The 15,317-nt window shown below is 54.4% G+C and overlaps 1 protein-coding gene across 3 annotated transcripts in view; it reads right to left on the reverse strand.

Moving 5' to 3' along the window:
- EVL (Enah/Vasp-like) overlaps positions 1 to 15,317 on the reverse strand; it is a 148,840-nt gene that overhangs the window by 51,425 nt on the left and 82,098 nt on the right. For all 3 annotated transcript variants that reach the window (XM_049612171.1, XM_049612169.1, XM_049612170.1), the window contains exon 2: positions 5,521 to 5,689. In XM_049612171.1, the coding sequence (XP_049468128.1) occupies positions 5,521 to 5,689 (169 nt within the window). The remainder of the gene's footprint in view (positions 1 to 5,520; positions 5,690 to 15,317) is intronic.

The raw sequence follows: 15,317 nt of genomic DNA on the forward strand, positions 1-15,317 counted from the left end.
GGTAGTAATGCTCTCCCAGCCTAGTGGGGCTACCGGGAAGGCCACGCTGCGATGCACGTCTTATCTAGATTTCTAGGCACAGAGACCCCCAAGGGCGAGAGCCTTCCGGCTCCTATCTCTGCCTCCCGTGTGCACAGTGTCTCGTACTTCGGCTGCATTAAGAAACGGGCTATCAGTTAAAAGGCTCAGTTAGAAAAGCGAAGGTGCCACACAAACGTACAGCATTGCTGATCCACTGGCAAACCTCGGCTGCCCGCGAGGAGCCAGCCAGGCCCAGCAGGGAAGATGGAGAGCAGACGGGGGCAGAGCCCGGACCTTCAGGTGCCCGCAAGCAGCTGGGGGAGTCGCTCCGGGTCGGCCTGGCCTTGCAACTACTCTCTCAGACACTTAATGGGGAAGTATTTCCAAGTTCTTTGAGGTGACCCGTAGCAAGTGTGGCTCAGGGAAGGCGGCGGGAGGCCCAGAGCCGCTGTCTACCGCTCGTCACACGATCCGACCTCATGGAACTTAATAGTCACCCCTTTTCTGACCTGGAAAGTGGGAAGAGTGGACACGCCTACGGCATGGCAGCCTCATGGCGCGTCGCGAGGGTTAAATCCTGCGCGTGCGAGCACCGAGAGACAGTAAGCTCGCTGCAGACCAAAGCATGCAAGCAGAGCGTGGACGAGGCTGTGGGTGACGCCACGGGAAGGGTCTGCTTTAGGAGTCATTCAGGATTGCTCAGCCTCTGCCGGCTCTGAGGCTCCAGGTTCTGTGATCTGAAGCTGGACCTAACCCCGTCTGCTGCCCCCGCGGGCCAGGGAGGTGAGCTCAGGAAAAGATTCATAAACGCAAAGGGACGTGGCCAAGCCGCCCTGCTAGCGGGCTAGGCCCTAAGACGCGACCCCTGATTTATCACTCTCCTCGACGGCTCCATTCTGCCGCGCTTTGGGTAAGGTAAAGCCAGAGGACAGCAAATACGGACACTATCCACAACAGCTTTTTTCCAAGTCTTAGCCAGGTGGAAGGTGGGCTTGGGGCATCCCACAGTGGAGGGGGAAGAGAGAAAGAGAGAGCAAGCACGTGTGAGCTCAGGCGAGCTGAATCAGCTAAAGAAACAACTGTTTCACATTTTGGCACAAAGTTCCTGGGGTGGCTCTCTCTAGGGTTAGCTCCAGATCACCAGAAAAAGGGCTGGAGGCTTTGTGGCATGTATGCATGAGAAGGGGCACAGTGACTTCTGGTTAACCATTCTTTTCTTCTGGAAGTTTATTTATTTTTGAGAGAGACACAGAGAGACACAGAGAGAGCCTACGTGAATGGGGACGGGCAGAGAGAGAGAGGGAGAGAGGGAGAGAGGGAGGGAGGGAGGGAGGGAGAGAGGGAATCCCAAGCGGGCTCCGCACTGTCAGCGCAGAGCCCCACGGGGGGCTTAAACCCATGAACCGTGAGATTGCGACCTGAGCTGAAATCCAAGAGTCAGACGCTTGGACTGAGCCACGCAGGTGCCACCTCCCACCTTTTTTTTTTTTTTTTTTTAAGTTTCTTTATTTTTGAGAGAGTGAGACAGAGAGAGTGAGAGCAAGAGAGTGCTGGTTAGCTGCTTTTAAGATGAGAGCACACTCACGGCGGCAGAGACCAGAGTGGGCTGGTAGGTCCTGCTCCTTTCTGCCGCGGGGAGTCCCTACCAGCAGTTATGTGTTCAAGTGTCTCCGCTTTTGGGGCTGCACTTTTAGTGCTGAGAGCCAACCAGAGCAAGCCAGAGGGAAATGTTTTCGGTGGAAGGAGGTCTGGAAACCACATTACAGTCAAGAATGGTTGAGGGATCTTGAGGCAAGATGAGAGGAGGCTTTAGCGGGTCACAACGTGCAGACGTGAGAAGACTGAATATTCCACCTTCTATATTCTGCCTGTGGTTTCTATAAATGTAAATTAGGTCACGTTGGTCTATAATGCTATTTTCTATCTCTTTACTTATTTCCGTCTGCTTGTTCAGTCGGTTTCTCGGAGGTCTGATTAGAAGCTTCAACTCTGCTTCTGGATTTGTCCATTTCTCTCTTTAGATCTGTCCGTTTTGCTTTATATGTTTTCTTTGCTATCTTAAAAAAATTTTTTTACATTTATTTTTGAGACAGAAAGCACAAGCTGGGGAGGGGCAGAGAGAGAGGCAGATGGGAACTGAGGCGGGCTCTGGGCTGTCAGCAGAGAGCCCGACGCGGGGTTCGAACTCCAGAGCGATGAGATCATCACTGAAGTCAGACGCTCAGCTGACTGAGCCACCTAGGCACCCCTGTATGTTTTGAAGATATATCATTAGATGTGTACAACTTTAGGATTGTTCTTTCTTCATTTTCCATTGACCTTTTTATCCTTAAAAAGGTCCTTGTTTACCTTTAGTAACACTTCTGGCCTTAAAGCCTATCGTACGTAACAGTAACACACTCACACCAGCCCCTCCTGGTCGGTGTTGGTAAGATTTGCCTTTTCCCACTCTTCCACTTCAGCCTGTGTCCTTATCAGCTTTATTTGCAAAATGATTCTCCGAGATTTGGAAGGACTGATCTGCTGACAGAGAAGGAAGGACAGCTGCTGACAGAGAAACTTATGTCAAAAGGTCCTACGTTGTTTTGTGCACGAGCCCACAGTTAGCAAGCTTGCGTGTTTATTCGGGGCATGGGTGTAGGACTGAGTGAGGGGGCCTTCTCTGTCTTCCAAGGGAAGACGAGCCTGCTTCTGAGGTCTCTGTGTACAAGCAGTCAAGGGCCCTTGACAAAAAAAAAAAAAAAAAAAAAAAAAAACTTAACGGGGGAAAGCAGTCTCCCTGACCCACACATTCACCTGGGTCTAAAAGCCACAGAACCCACAGGTTGGTCGCTCACCCAAATCTCTACCAAAGAAGGGGCGTCCTTCCCAGACTTCTTACCGAGCAGCCAGCCGGCCTGTGGGCTTGCAAAGCACCGCGTTCCGCCCTCCAACAGCGTGCGTGGAAGAACGCATTTCCTGCCACGGAGCTCAAACCTTCATAACAGTGTCCACGCCGCATTCCTAGCCCCGTCTCGGGGGTCCACAGAAAAGCATGCCTTCTCCTCCACGCACAGTCCGTGGGCGGTGTGGACACCGTGGCCCTGCCCCTTCGGCCTTCTCCTCTCCTGGCGACTCTCTCTTGCTCCCCCTTGAGCCGTCCCACGGTGCAGTGCTGCTGGCAGACCTGTGACCGTCCGGGCGCCCTCCCCTTACAGATCCCAGCCTGTGGCACTTGGGTTCCGTCCCGACATTCCGGGTGAAGTCTGACCGGCACATAGAGAGCGGAGCTATAAGCCCCCTTCTCCTGGACCCCTGGTATTAATTCAGCCTGACAGCTCGCTAACATTTTTGGTGCCATCACTCATTCTCAACTACAAACCTTTTGGTATTTCTTCACCTGTAATATGAGACTCGGGCTAGCCCTCCGCTAACGATACTACAGTGTGCCCGTCCCTCTTGCCACAAATGATCACCTGGCTTTCTATCTGCTTACTGAGCAAAACAGGGGTGATAATTCATACACTGTTACCCTCTGGGGTTCCTGGGAGGCTGAAATAATAGACATGAAAAGTGCTGCATGAGCCATGCGGCGCATGAAATGTGCACGATATCCTGACTGGGTTATAAACCCAGGGATCTCTGCCTGTCCTGAAATGTTTGACCTCGCGCTCTATACGGACTGAAAACCAGATCTGTGGAAATCAATCTTTTCTCTGGAGGCGCAGAGGCGCCACTGTGGGCCAGGTTTCCTGCCACTTTCTCTAGAGCCTTGGCTACTAAGAACGCCTTTTCTGTTCCCAGGAACACAGCCGTCCATCTGGGGAAAGAGTGTCAACCACATTCCAGGAACCTGCCGCTTGAACACGCGATTCCAGGTGGAAGGCTGTGCCGGTAACTTCTCTGTCAGCCTCTGGGAGTCTCTCAGAGTCAACAGAGCCTTCGAATTTCTCCGGGACATCACTGAGGCCCGCCGCCAGTCCCTCCCCGCGTGGGGGAAAAGGTCACCTCCCAGAGGAGCCCCGACGTGTGCTTCCTGCCGAGGCCCCGGAGAGCAAGGTGCGTGTTGGCTTCGGGGAGTCCCGTTCCGCGGCGCCCGGCCATTTCCAGCACACTGCGCGGTCTTCCTAGTGTGCCCGGAGGCCAATCAAGAGGTGGGAAGGGCACGGGAAACTTGTCATAGTAAAAGCAATCACCCAGGGACCACCCACGGTGATTCAGGAACTGCACCGGGTAATGGGCCTTACGTCAAAGCCACGTAGCGGGGAGGTGCTGCCCTCCCAGCCGCCACCCAGGGGTGCTACGGAAACGTGGCAGATGTTTTTGGCGGTCGCCATGATTGGGGCTGTATATCCTGCGATACGTGGGACAGGGTACCTCTGAAAGGCGGAGCCAGAACCAATGAATTGGAAGAACAGGGAAGCAGCTTCTGGAAGATTTCTAGAAAAACCTTGCTAGCAGTAAGGCTCTTCGGCCAGGGAAAGTGATGCCTCTGAAGGTACCAAGAGCTCCAGGCTGGAACCTTTATGAGGGGTCCTGCGGTGGGGCTCTCCCTTTCAGCCACAAGAATCTGAAACTTAACAGGGCTGTTCTGGCCAAAGCAGAAACCCATTCAATAGGCAACATACTAAAAACAAGAGTCCTAAGTTTCTGTTCTTGGTTTTCCAATTGCTAACACGCGGATTCTTGCAGAGACAACAGCTAACCTGCTGCTCAGTTTAGCAAGGGCTTGGCCGACAAAGGGTGCCCGGAGACGTTATTTGGGTAGAGATTTTCATAAATGCTGAAACCACAGAAGTGTTAATTTCACTGCTAAAAATGTCCCTGTCGATCTCTGAGAGTTGAAGGAAGAACACTTGAAGTAGCAACCAGAGTCACTGTGGTTAAGCTACATCAAACCCTTCTTCCACATCTCTATTTTAGTCCGGGTCATAGCACACTACTCTGCCTGAGCTACGTGGGCACGACTACTCCTCACACACACAGGCGGACTGATCTCGTGTGTGTTTGCACAGACTCACCGGGCACACTCACGAGCCGCCTGGTCTGATGTGCCCGGGATGTGCTCTTAGGGACAGAAGTGATCTCAGACTCTTCACATCACCTTGATATTCCTTCCAAAGCAACACTCTGGGGGCTGAGGAACCAGACCTTTTCACAGCGTATCACTTATGGCCACGCAGACAGAAAGTAACACTAACACGGTCTGCAGTATCGTTTTCAGAGCCATTTCACATCCATTATTTTATTCTATGTTATATTATGTTATATATGACAACAACACAGCGAGGAAGACAGAGTGGGGATGACCCTCTCTATAAGACAGACGTGAACAATGAAGTTCAGAACAGACAGTTTGCTCAAGGTCTCATAGGAGAAGATGGGGGCAGAATGTGAACCCACATCTTCTGACTCCAAATTTTGATTTTATTTATGTATTTTTACCTATTTTCACTGTATGTGTGTGTGATGGGGGGGTGCATACGCCCTTGAGTATAACCTGTGGCCCCAAGCACTCACCTGCTGATCCTGAAGCTTGACCCCAACGACTCTGAAGGTGTTGCTGGCAGTGTTGTGGTAGATGTTGATCCGGCTGAACCCCTGCTGGCCAGCTTTGATTGGTACCCATTTCTTACTGGTGTCATCGTAGACCATCACGGAAGCCCGGGCTTGGCAGATACTCTGTTCACTGCAGACCAAGAGAAAACGTAAGCGTCAGCCTCAGCTGTAAGGGTTCTGGAAGCCGGCTTTCCCTTTTCGGAAACGGAGGCCGACCGCTCCTTGACACAAAGAAACTTCCAACTGTCAGGGCTTCCAACTGCCCCCGGAAGGGCTGTTTTCATTCTCCAAAGACCTCGAGGAGTAGAGAGGAAATACTGTGCCAACATTTCCCATAGCTTAGAAAAGACAGCCTTCCCTTCAGGGAAAAAGTGCTTGAATGAGACAAGAATTCCAACCACAACTGTCTACACCATTCCGGTCATGGTGTTAAATAAGACACTGCATTAAAAGCATCCAAGTGTCACAACGTAGGACGTAGCCATTCGTTGCCCCCATTTTGTAAATGTGCAAAGAGTGGCTCAGAGACTTGGAAACATTTACACAAATGCACACAGGTATTAGGAGACTAAATTTGGGATTTCCACCCAGTTCTTTTGACTGTAAAGCAGATGACACACATAATATTCTTCACAACATCTAACAAAAGGCTCAACGTCTGACATTATGATAGGGAAGCATCATACAAGCTCTGCGGACAACAACACGATTAGCTGACCTTCTGCAGAACAGAGTGATACAGATGACACTACAAGAGGGTCGTACCATACTTTGCTGAAGGCATTTCCCAAGCAACTTCGTCTGTTAAGAACATGACGGAAACCAGGAGAGCAGCACTAAAAGCCCCGGGAGAGAGAAAGTGGTCATCTACCAAGATCAGTGCACCACACACAGCTCCTGCCGGGGTGTTGAGAGGGAGGCTCTCTGAGCCCACTGGCCTCTTCACTGGCATATGAGCCCGATAATCTTGGATGCACAGTTTCTCGGTCTCTAGCACGCAAGAATTCCCAAACTGAAAAGGTAAGGCATGCTCGTTACGGGTAGGCACGCCCATAACAGTGAGGAGTGGCAGTTATCAGCAAAGGAGGGCATATAAATGCAATTTCAGAATTAGAAACAATATTTAAAGGCCAACAATTCGAGGCCAATATAGAAGGAGTTTGCATAATAACAGATAATCATAACGTTGAGACTAAGCAGTCTCAACAAGAAAAAGTCATGTGATGTCCACTTAAGGAGTCAGAGAAGCAAAGTATCTGAAAAAGATCCCTGCCCCAGCCCCAGTGGTTGGGTGACAAAATAGGGGTGTTTGGGGGTTGGCCCTCGGTTGACCTGGAAACCTCCACCTGGCCTACACAGTCAGTTCCTAAGTCTCCCAAAGAACTGGGCTTCCTCAGGACCCAGCTCCCCTGTGACTCAGACAGCAGGTGACCTAGTGCACAGACTGTTACAATCTTAACAATAATCGTGTGTCCACGGTACACACAAGCCCTGCCACACATGCTCCTCTGCTTTGCTTTACATTTGACAACTGTCCAGCCAACGACTTGGGTCTCAAACTTCCTGCTGGCCGCCCCCCCCGCCCCAGCTGTGCTCTGGGGTTCAAGAGTCTTGGGTGGGCTTGACCTCAGCCGACCAAGCCGTGTGTTGAGAGCTCTGTGCGTGGCCAGTCACATCGGGAGTGAATTGTTATGCAACGGTGCTGCTTCTTTTTTCCCCATAAGTCATTCATTCATTCGACAAACATTTAAGGGGAAATCAGTGATGATCAAAACAGGCGTGGTTCCTCCCCACAGACAGCCAGGTTAGGGAGAAAGAAGAAAAGCAAATGGTGCTGTGCTTTGACTTTTCTGAGTCTGGGAGCCTGAGACCGTGTATCTCGCACGAGACTGCACTTAGGAGGAGGAGTGCTCCTGCCCGTGCTGATGACACCCAGTAGAAGTGAGAGGAACGAGGACACAGCAGCAGACAGGCCTTGATTCAGACCATGGTTCCACAGCCACGTGAAGCGAGCACAGATAAGGTTATGGCCTCAACTGTGTCACTGACCGCTGCTGACACGCTCCGTCGCTGACAGCGAATGCCAAGCAGGTGTGTGTTCCTAATGCGGTCCCGACATACTTCCGCGGTCACAGGGATCTGAGCGGAGACCCCAGCCCTACCGCTTGGTGGCACGTGCCCACCAAAGCCCTTGGGATGACTCTGGGGAAGCAAATCCGGGAAGGTACTGTGAGATGGGCCCCGCTTTCTAGAATCCCTGTGTAGCCGCCACTCGAGTGTGCCCTGCAGGTCTCCTGCTGTGGGAGCGGAGCTGACCCACGGCCCCAGCCTCCGCCGCCCTGGGTGCCCCACCCAGGCATGCACAGAGGCCACACTTCTCTGGCTGCTCTCCACCAACGACTGATGTGCCAGCTCGCTCCTGCCTGACGTGGGGAATCTTCCAGGGGGGAAACCTTCGCTCGGGGCCCTGCATCGGCCTGAGACGCCTCCCACTAGGCCCTTCTGCCCCTTCTCCTTTCACACCTGCATCACGGCCTGAGGCTCCCCCTGCCTGCTCCCACTCCCTCTGTCCTTCACTGACGGTTCCCCGCGAATCTCGCCTGCTTATCATCCGAAGGGTCTTGGGGTCTGCTTTGTGGAAGACCCGAAGTGACCTGCCCTGCTACAGCACAGACAGGGGCATGCCCGCAGGCCCGGAGCCTGGCACACAGCAGGTGCTCAATCAATGCTCCCTGCAGGCCCTCAGGGCCTAGAGATGACCTAAGCCACGGACAGTCATGACCAGTGCAGCTCGTCTTCTAAAGCTGCCTTCTAAAGCAGCTCTACGTGCAGACGAGGCCTTGAACCGAAACTGCTTGTTGGCGGGAGGCTTATTGTTCCCCAAAGTAGTTTCGGTGGTGAAGTGGTTTTGGCCGTTCGGCAGCCCCCCCTCGTTCTAAGCGACATTCCCCTCCCTGTGTCCTCCAGAGTCACAGAGGTGTCCTGGACGGCCTGGGACGGTCCACTGGACGGCTGAAGGGACCTCCCCTGTTACTCACGGGACAAAGCCGCAAGCCCCCTTGCTGTCCCCGCTCACTCTCCTCCAGTGACCCCTGCTTTGTCCCGTGCTCCCTCCCTGTCCAGGTCCTACGGCCGAGTGTCATGTCTTCACATCAGTGTGACAAGCACAGAGGCCAGTGAGTCAAAGACACTTAGTGATGCGGAGATGAGCAGGGCAGTCCCTGCCCTCAGAGGGCTCGCAGCTACCGAACACGCGGCGGCTCGTCCCACGCCTCAGTGAGCCTGGAGGCGCTGGGGGGCCTGGAGACTTTCTGTGACTTTCTAAAGAAGACGCCCTGTGTGCTGCCCACGAAGGGCCTCAGCCCCAGGCGAGCTCAGGAAGGGGATGTGGGGCTCCGGGCGGGGGAGGCAAACAGCTCAGCCGGCGTGCTATGCAGGGAACTGCAGCTCCTGGGGGCCGGGGCCAGGGGAGGGGGGACCTGGGTCACCACATGTCGTTCAGGGTGGCACGGGCAGAAGTGCCCACTACTGTGCTTTGCCCGAGCACGTGCTTACACACCAACAGCTATCTTTCCCGTTGTAATTACAGACACGGGTTCCCTGCGGCTGCCGTATTCAACACCTTACGTGTGCAAACCGAACCTGGCGTTAACCAAAAAACCCCATTCTTTTTTTTCCCCGTGTGAACGGCGCTGGCCTGTCTCTGTTTGCTTTATCACCACTAACGAAACTGAAATGCAAGAAAATACCCATGTCTTCTGCCTAAGATTCATCTTGCTTGTATTTTGGGATTTTTGTTTTCATTTTCATAGGATACCGATTGCTCTCCAGCCTGGACCTGGTCTCTGAGCTCCACGTAGTCACCTGTCTTCTCTGCATCTTGGCTGGGTACGGAAACTCTGTACTGTCCCCAGACATCATGAACTTTGTCTAAAGCGGTTAGCATCTGAGGGCGGTTCAGGCAAATGTTTTCTTTTTAAAAATATTATGAATGAATGAGTGAATTATTTTTTTGAAAAGTACATATAAAATTTCCTTTACTAAATGAAAACCGACAATTCCTTCCTCCTCCCCCCCCCCCCCCCCGCCAACCCCCAGCAGGCCACATATACTCTGTGCCCGTGCTGACCGGTCCACACAGCTCCCACCCTCCCCGGCTTTGAGGTGCCCGGAGGCACACGGAGCTGGAAGGGAAGCTAAGGTCAAGTCTCACGAGGGCCTCTCTCTGACAGGCCGTCTTTATGTGATCAAAACAACCGGCTGACCAGCAGGGGGGAAATGCATGGGAATAGGCTGGTTTATGCTACATGACGCTGGGTCACCAGCCTGATGGACTTTCTCCCCCGCGGGACCTGACAGGCTGCTCTGAGCAGTAGGTACAACCAGGCTCTCTCCCAGAAGAAGTCTCTGTTGGGACAAGTGGTCCAATCCTATTGTCATCTGGGCGTTTGTACGGGTACGTGTATGGGTATGTGTACATAGGAGTGTGCAAAAAGTTGAAGCCTGTCATTTCCCTCCTGGTGGCATGTGAGACATCTGTGAAGCTCTGAACAGTCCTAATGTCAGGAGCTTAGAGGAGAAAGACTGTGTGACTCTGGGCCTCAGTTTCCCCAACTGTTCAAGGCTAATCTGACCTCGGGAGTCCCTCGGACAGCGGTGAGTACTTGCTGGGCCCAGCCCCAAGTGAGGCACCACCAGTCTTGTCACTGGCTCAGCAGTTAACGCTTTTAGACCACACATCAGAGACTGCTACTGAGTATCTGCTGAAATCCCTGGCTTAAAAAGAAAAGGCGCAAACCACACCCCAGAGTTTCTGTACACAGCCAGGGATCTTCCTGGACCTGGCACGAAAACCCCTCGTGCATCTGGAGATAACACTAATACACAGGAACAGCGTGCAGCCCAGCCCGCAGTGCAGGCAGCCGGAAGTCGGCCTCACGCTCTCGCCCGGCCGATGCTTCTGGAAAAGCGCAGGACACCTGCCCCGCCAGCTGTGGGACGTGACGCGTCAGACCGGGAAGGAGGTTTCTGACCTTCTCCCAGGAGTACGCAGCCCCTCCATCCCAGCCACACGCCCTCTAGCGCAGTCAACTGGGAATCCCCTGCCACCCTACCAGTAAGGACCTTTCTGGGCTTTTTCAACAAAAGCTTAAGAGAACAGAGTACAAATTTATCAAGCAAGGACAAAGGATGTCAAGCCAAAAAGGGAACAGAGAGGCACAGGGGTAAAGACAGAGGCTTGCTGGAAAACTAAGTCCAGGGTTGGGCACGGAGACCCCCGCGGCCAGAGGCCGGCTCCCGGCACTGTGCTCGGCTCTGCACCTGACCACAGCACTTTTCAGTTTGTCCTGCCCCTCAGTACCCGCATCGGCCTCCTCTTCCCCACTAGACTGTGGGGACCCTGCTGTTGCCCTCTCTGCCACCCCAGTGTGTGTGCTGTAGACACTAGTAACTGTTTGTTGAATACATGACTCCAAGTGGCTAAGTGTGTTCATGATTGTGAGCCCGTGGGAACATTCCGTTTACAACCCCGCTCCATTTATCCCGAGAGGGCGAGAGGCTGCCAAACCAAAGCATCTGTTACGGATTACTAACACTGTTCTTGGTCTCATGACGCCCGGGATCGGAGGGCCGGGAAGCCGCGACTCTGAGCTGGGCCCACAGCGCCCAGTTTCCGGGAGGCAGCCGCGTCCGCAGGGGCCCCCTGGCCTCGCCCCGCTGCCCGCCCAGGCTGGGGAGACAGAAGGCTGCCCTGGGCAAGTGCGCACTGCCCTCCCCAGCTCCTCGTGAGAGTCAGCTGAGGATCACTTCTGCAAAGACATGATCCCCCCTCCCTGTCCCCTCCTGCTCAGCCCGGTGCCCTGACTCGGCCGCCGCCCCCTGCAGACAGAACAACTCATCGCACAGTCTGACTCTGTCTCCCCAGCGGGACTGGGAACCGGGTGTGCCTGGGGCCGAGGGCAGGTCATCTGGCACTAATACCCAGACAGGACAGCCGGACAGCCCATGCGGGGAGCCAGGGTGCCCCTACTGGGAACTCTTTCTTCACCTCTCAGGTTAAGCACCTGATAAGCACCTGTGAACAGGGGCAGGGGGCGGGGCCGATGCAAGCTGGCATGAACGTGTCCACTGCCCACCCCCTCTGCTCTCCCATCAGGCTCCTGCCTGCCCTGCTTCCCCCATTTTCTCAGCACTTGCTCACGACCCAGGCCCTCTCTAACCTGGCTTCTGTCCTCGATGTGCACTCAGAACCGTCATCTCCCGTCTCAAACAAACGTGCCACAATGTCCATAGTTCTGAAAATCTCCCCTGCCTCTGCCTCTTTCTACTCTTCGGCTTCCATTTCTTTCTGGTGGCCCCTTGCAGCCCGCCTTGTGTGAGGTTTTCTCTTTGCCGCTTATACAAGGGGTATTTAAAGGGGGGGGCACAGAAAGGCTTACCGAGTCTAAGGATTCCCTGAAATTATTTGCAAAAGTGAGCATGTGAGCTTTTTCTGAAGTAGGCTTTTACCGTGTCCTCAAGGGGTCTTTGCTCCAAAACAGATTTTTAAAACCACTTTAAATCGTGGTGCTCCCCAGTGTGAACCACTTAGAACTTCTCTTCTCACTCTGTGCCCGTGGTTCTCAACACTGTGTGCCTAGGAGTCAGAGAAGGTGCTTATTAAAATACAAATCCTGAGACCCCTCCTCGGGAAATCCTTGGAGCAGCAGCTGGAGCCCTCCAGCACTAAAGAACGGGAGTCGTGACTGTTACCCGATAAAATCCCTGCCCTCGGCAGGCAGGTGACCCTTGCTTCACGTTCTGCTCCTTGCCGTCCTGGTCATGACCCACGGACCCCATTCTCTGTGGCCTCTCTGATCTTGCTCATGCAGTCCCCCTGCCAGGGACGCCTTTTCCGGCCTAGGTTACCAGTAATGCCTACTCACCCACAACGACTACTCATGCTGCTCTCTCTAGAAAGCTCCCCTTGGAGCCCTAGGCCAAGTTAGATGGTCCTTCTCCGGACCCTGCTAGCATATGCTGTGCCTTGGTGTGTGACAGCTCTCGCGGCAGGGGACCGGCAATCTACCTCAGGTCCCTCTGCCGGGCAGAGGGTCCTCAAGGACCACCACCTCAAGACAGGCTTCCCTGTGGGGTGGTCAGAGGCTGAGGCCAGAGTTCCCGTCCCACCGGTTTATCTTCGGAGTCCCGAGACAACAGGGCAAATTCTTTGCCGGTCCCAGGGACCCTCCCTCCTAGCTGTCCTGGAACTGGGCTGCCCGCACTGTGCCTGGCAGAGACCAGGCTGGTGGCAAGGCCGGGTCTGGCAGCAAAAGCATCCTCCTGATGCCGGGTCAGTTAAAATGACTCTCTGGTATCACTCAAGAAATTAAAGAAGGCGTTTCCTCTTCCTTAACGTGCCTTCCCTCCTACATCCACAGGTCTACGTCTTACCCCTTCTCAAAGCTCAGGTCAGGAGTCACTGCCTTCAGCCAACCTCTGGTTCTCAGAACATTCATTCCCATTCCCTTAATAACTACCAGGGGAAAGGCACACCGCGAGGTTCTGAGGTTGAATGGGACGAACGGGATGTGTCCTGCCCTTAAGGACATTGCAATCTAGCAGGAAACACACTCAGTTACCAGATGGGTACACGCTAGGGGCATCACAGGGAGAACACGGGGCTCCGTGGGAGTGATTCCCTTCTGTAGACGGAGCTAATACAGCCCAGGTCTTCTTCTAGGTGAACAGCTCAGGCCCCGGTGTGAGCCACCAGCTCCCACCACCCCCCGCCCTCAGCGTGGCATGGTACCACCACCCTCGCGAGCCCAGGCTCAGCAGGGGCCGAGTGAATTAATGTGAGGAGGGAATGGGGGAGGCCAGAGAGAAGTGGCCATAAATAAATGTTCCCAAAGCCAAGCAGAAGCAGAGCCAGACTCTGAGGCGGCTTGTAACGTCCTGACTTGTTTACTTTCAACACGCAAGCAACGAAAGCGACCTTGAAAAAGCAGGCTGAGAATCACCAGGGAGGAAGCCCTTCAGCTGGCAGCAGGGGAGGGTGCAGCCCGCGTTAACCTGTCTGGGCGCCCCAGCACAGAGAAATACGTGCTCGGCTCCCCCCCAGCGCCAAGGCAAGGGGGCCATAGGGAGGGGGCCGTCCTCTCCTTCGCCACACCCGACTCTCTGAAGCGTGAAGCACACCTCCTACGTGATGTCATGAGATACTCAACCCTCACGGGCAAGTGGTTACATTTATCCCTGTGTTACATTAAGTGACTTGTCCAGAGTCACCGGGGAAGGGGAAGTGGGGGGGGGGGGGCAGACACCACTAGCTGGGACCCTGCCTTCCTCCTTCCTCTGGAGGCCTCTGCCTCTGGCTTCTTGGGCCTCACTCCCTCCGTGTCCCCACTCACCTTTCGATTCCCCCTCCACGCACACACGCAGCACCCCCTCGCCCCTAGGCTGCCCTGCAGTCTCCCCAGGGCCCTCCCCTCTGTTCCACGCCAGCTGCTCTCTGCAGAGCCACTGGTGGTGTTCCAGGGCACCAGAGGGGACAGACTCACCCTCGTTCTTGTCCTCTTAGCCCCCTTGCCGCAACTTTCCCTTGGCTCTTCTGGTGGTGCTATAGCTCAGTTCATCTCCGGACTGCCCCTTTTCTGACCAGTCTTCCCCAGTGAACAGGGGCAGAGGGAATGTCTGGAAAAGGCCGCGTGGCTGGTGGCAGCCAGGAACCAGAGGTGCACCAAAACACGGGCCAGGGACATCCAACCAACACTGTCCCTCGTGGAGACCGTATGGGGAGGCGGAGGGGGCACGGCATCGGAGGCTGCCCAGGCCTGGCCTGTCATCCGCTAGCCGCATGGCCTTGGGGAAGCACGTGCCTGGCTGTGCAAAATGAGGGAAATGATCCTTCTCGACTAGGTTTCAGGGTGGCTGGGACTCGGCGAAGTCTGAGGAGATTAACAGGAGCGCGGTTTACTGCCATGATTAGCCGCCAAGCCACCATCTCGAGCAAGAAACGTTGGCTCAGGTCATAGCAGGTCTGCGTGAGCCGAGATCAGGTGGAATCAGGACGAAGCGCTCCTGTGCCCACACGCACAGCCCTCGTTACCTCTGATTCTTTCCACGTCCACACAGAAAACCGAGGTCTCCAGCAGGTTCTTCGGTGTGGCCTGGAGAACCACCGCAGGCATCCAGGCGGCGGGACCTGGGCTGCTGGGTACTGTGTTGTGGAATGCCCACGCTTGAGCTCGTCCACCGGAGGGGCGGATGCAGAGCCTCCCAGCCAGGCCTGGCTCCCAGGGAGGCTCGAATGCCAGGCCCGGAGCCCTGCTCTGCCCGCCCTCGGACTCTCCTCCGGCCTGTCGTCTATGCCACCTCCAGGGAGTGTGATCCCTCCCCACTGAGAAGAGGCTGCTTCGTTTTTCCTTATACCGCTTACCACTGTTCTAAAAGTCTGCTGGTTTTCTCTCTCCCCCACGAGGATGGTTCTTTTCTCGGTTTGTTCGTTTTAAAAATACTGCTCATCTCTGTAGTTCTGGTAACTGTGACTAACGACTGCTCGGCAAATATCTTTGGATAAATGTGTGCTTTTGAGTTTGCCTAGTTTTGATGGCTGTTGTATTTCTAAACCTTCAAGGACTCTTCAGTGGGGGTGCAGGGACCACAACTCATGTGCGATCTGGCCATCCCTGCCTTCTCTGTCTCTCTCCCTGCATTCATTTAAAAACAGAGCAAGAAAACGCCTGATTTACTGAGTACTGACTATGTCTCAAGTA

This window comes from Panthera uncia, assembly GCF_023721935.1.
Source record: "Panthera uncia isolate 11264 chromosome B3 unlocalized genomic scaffold, Puncia_PCG_1.0 HiC_scaffold_1, whole genome shotgun sequence".
In the NCBI taxonomy this organism is placed as follows: domain Eukaryota; kingdom Metazoa; phylum Chordata; class Mammalia; order Carnivora; family Felidae; genus Panthera; species Panthera uncia.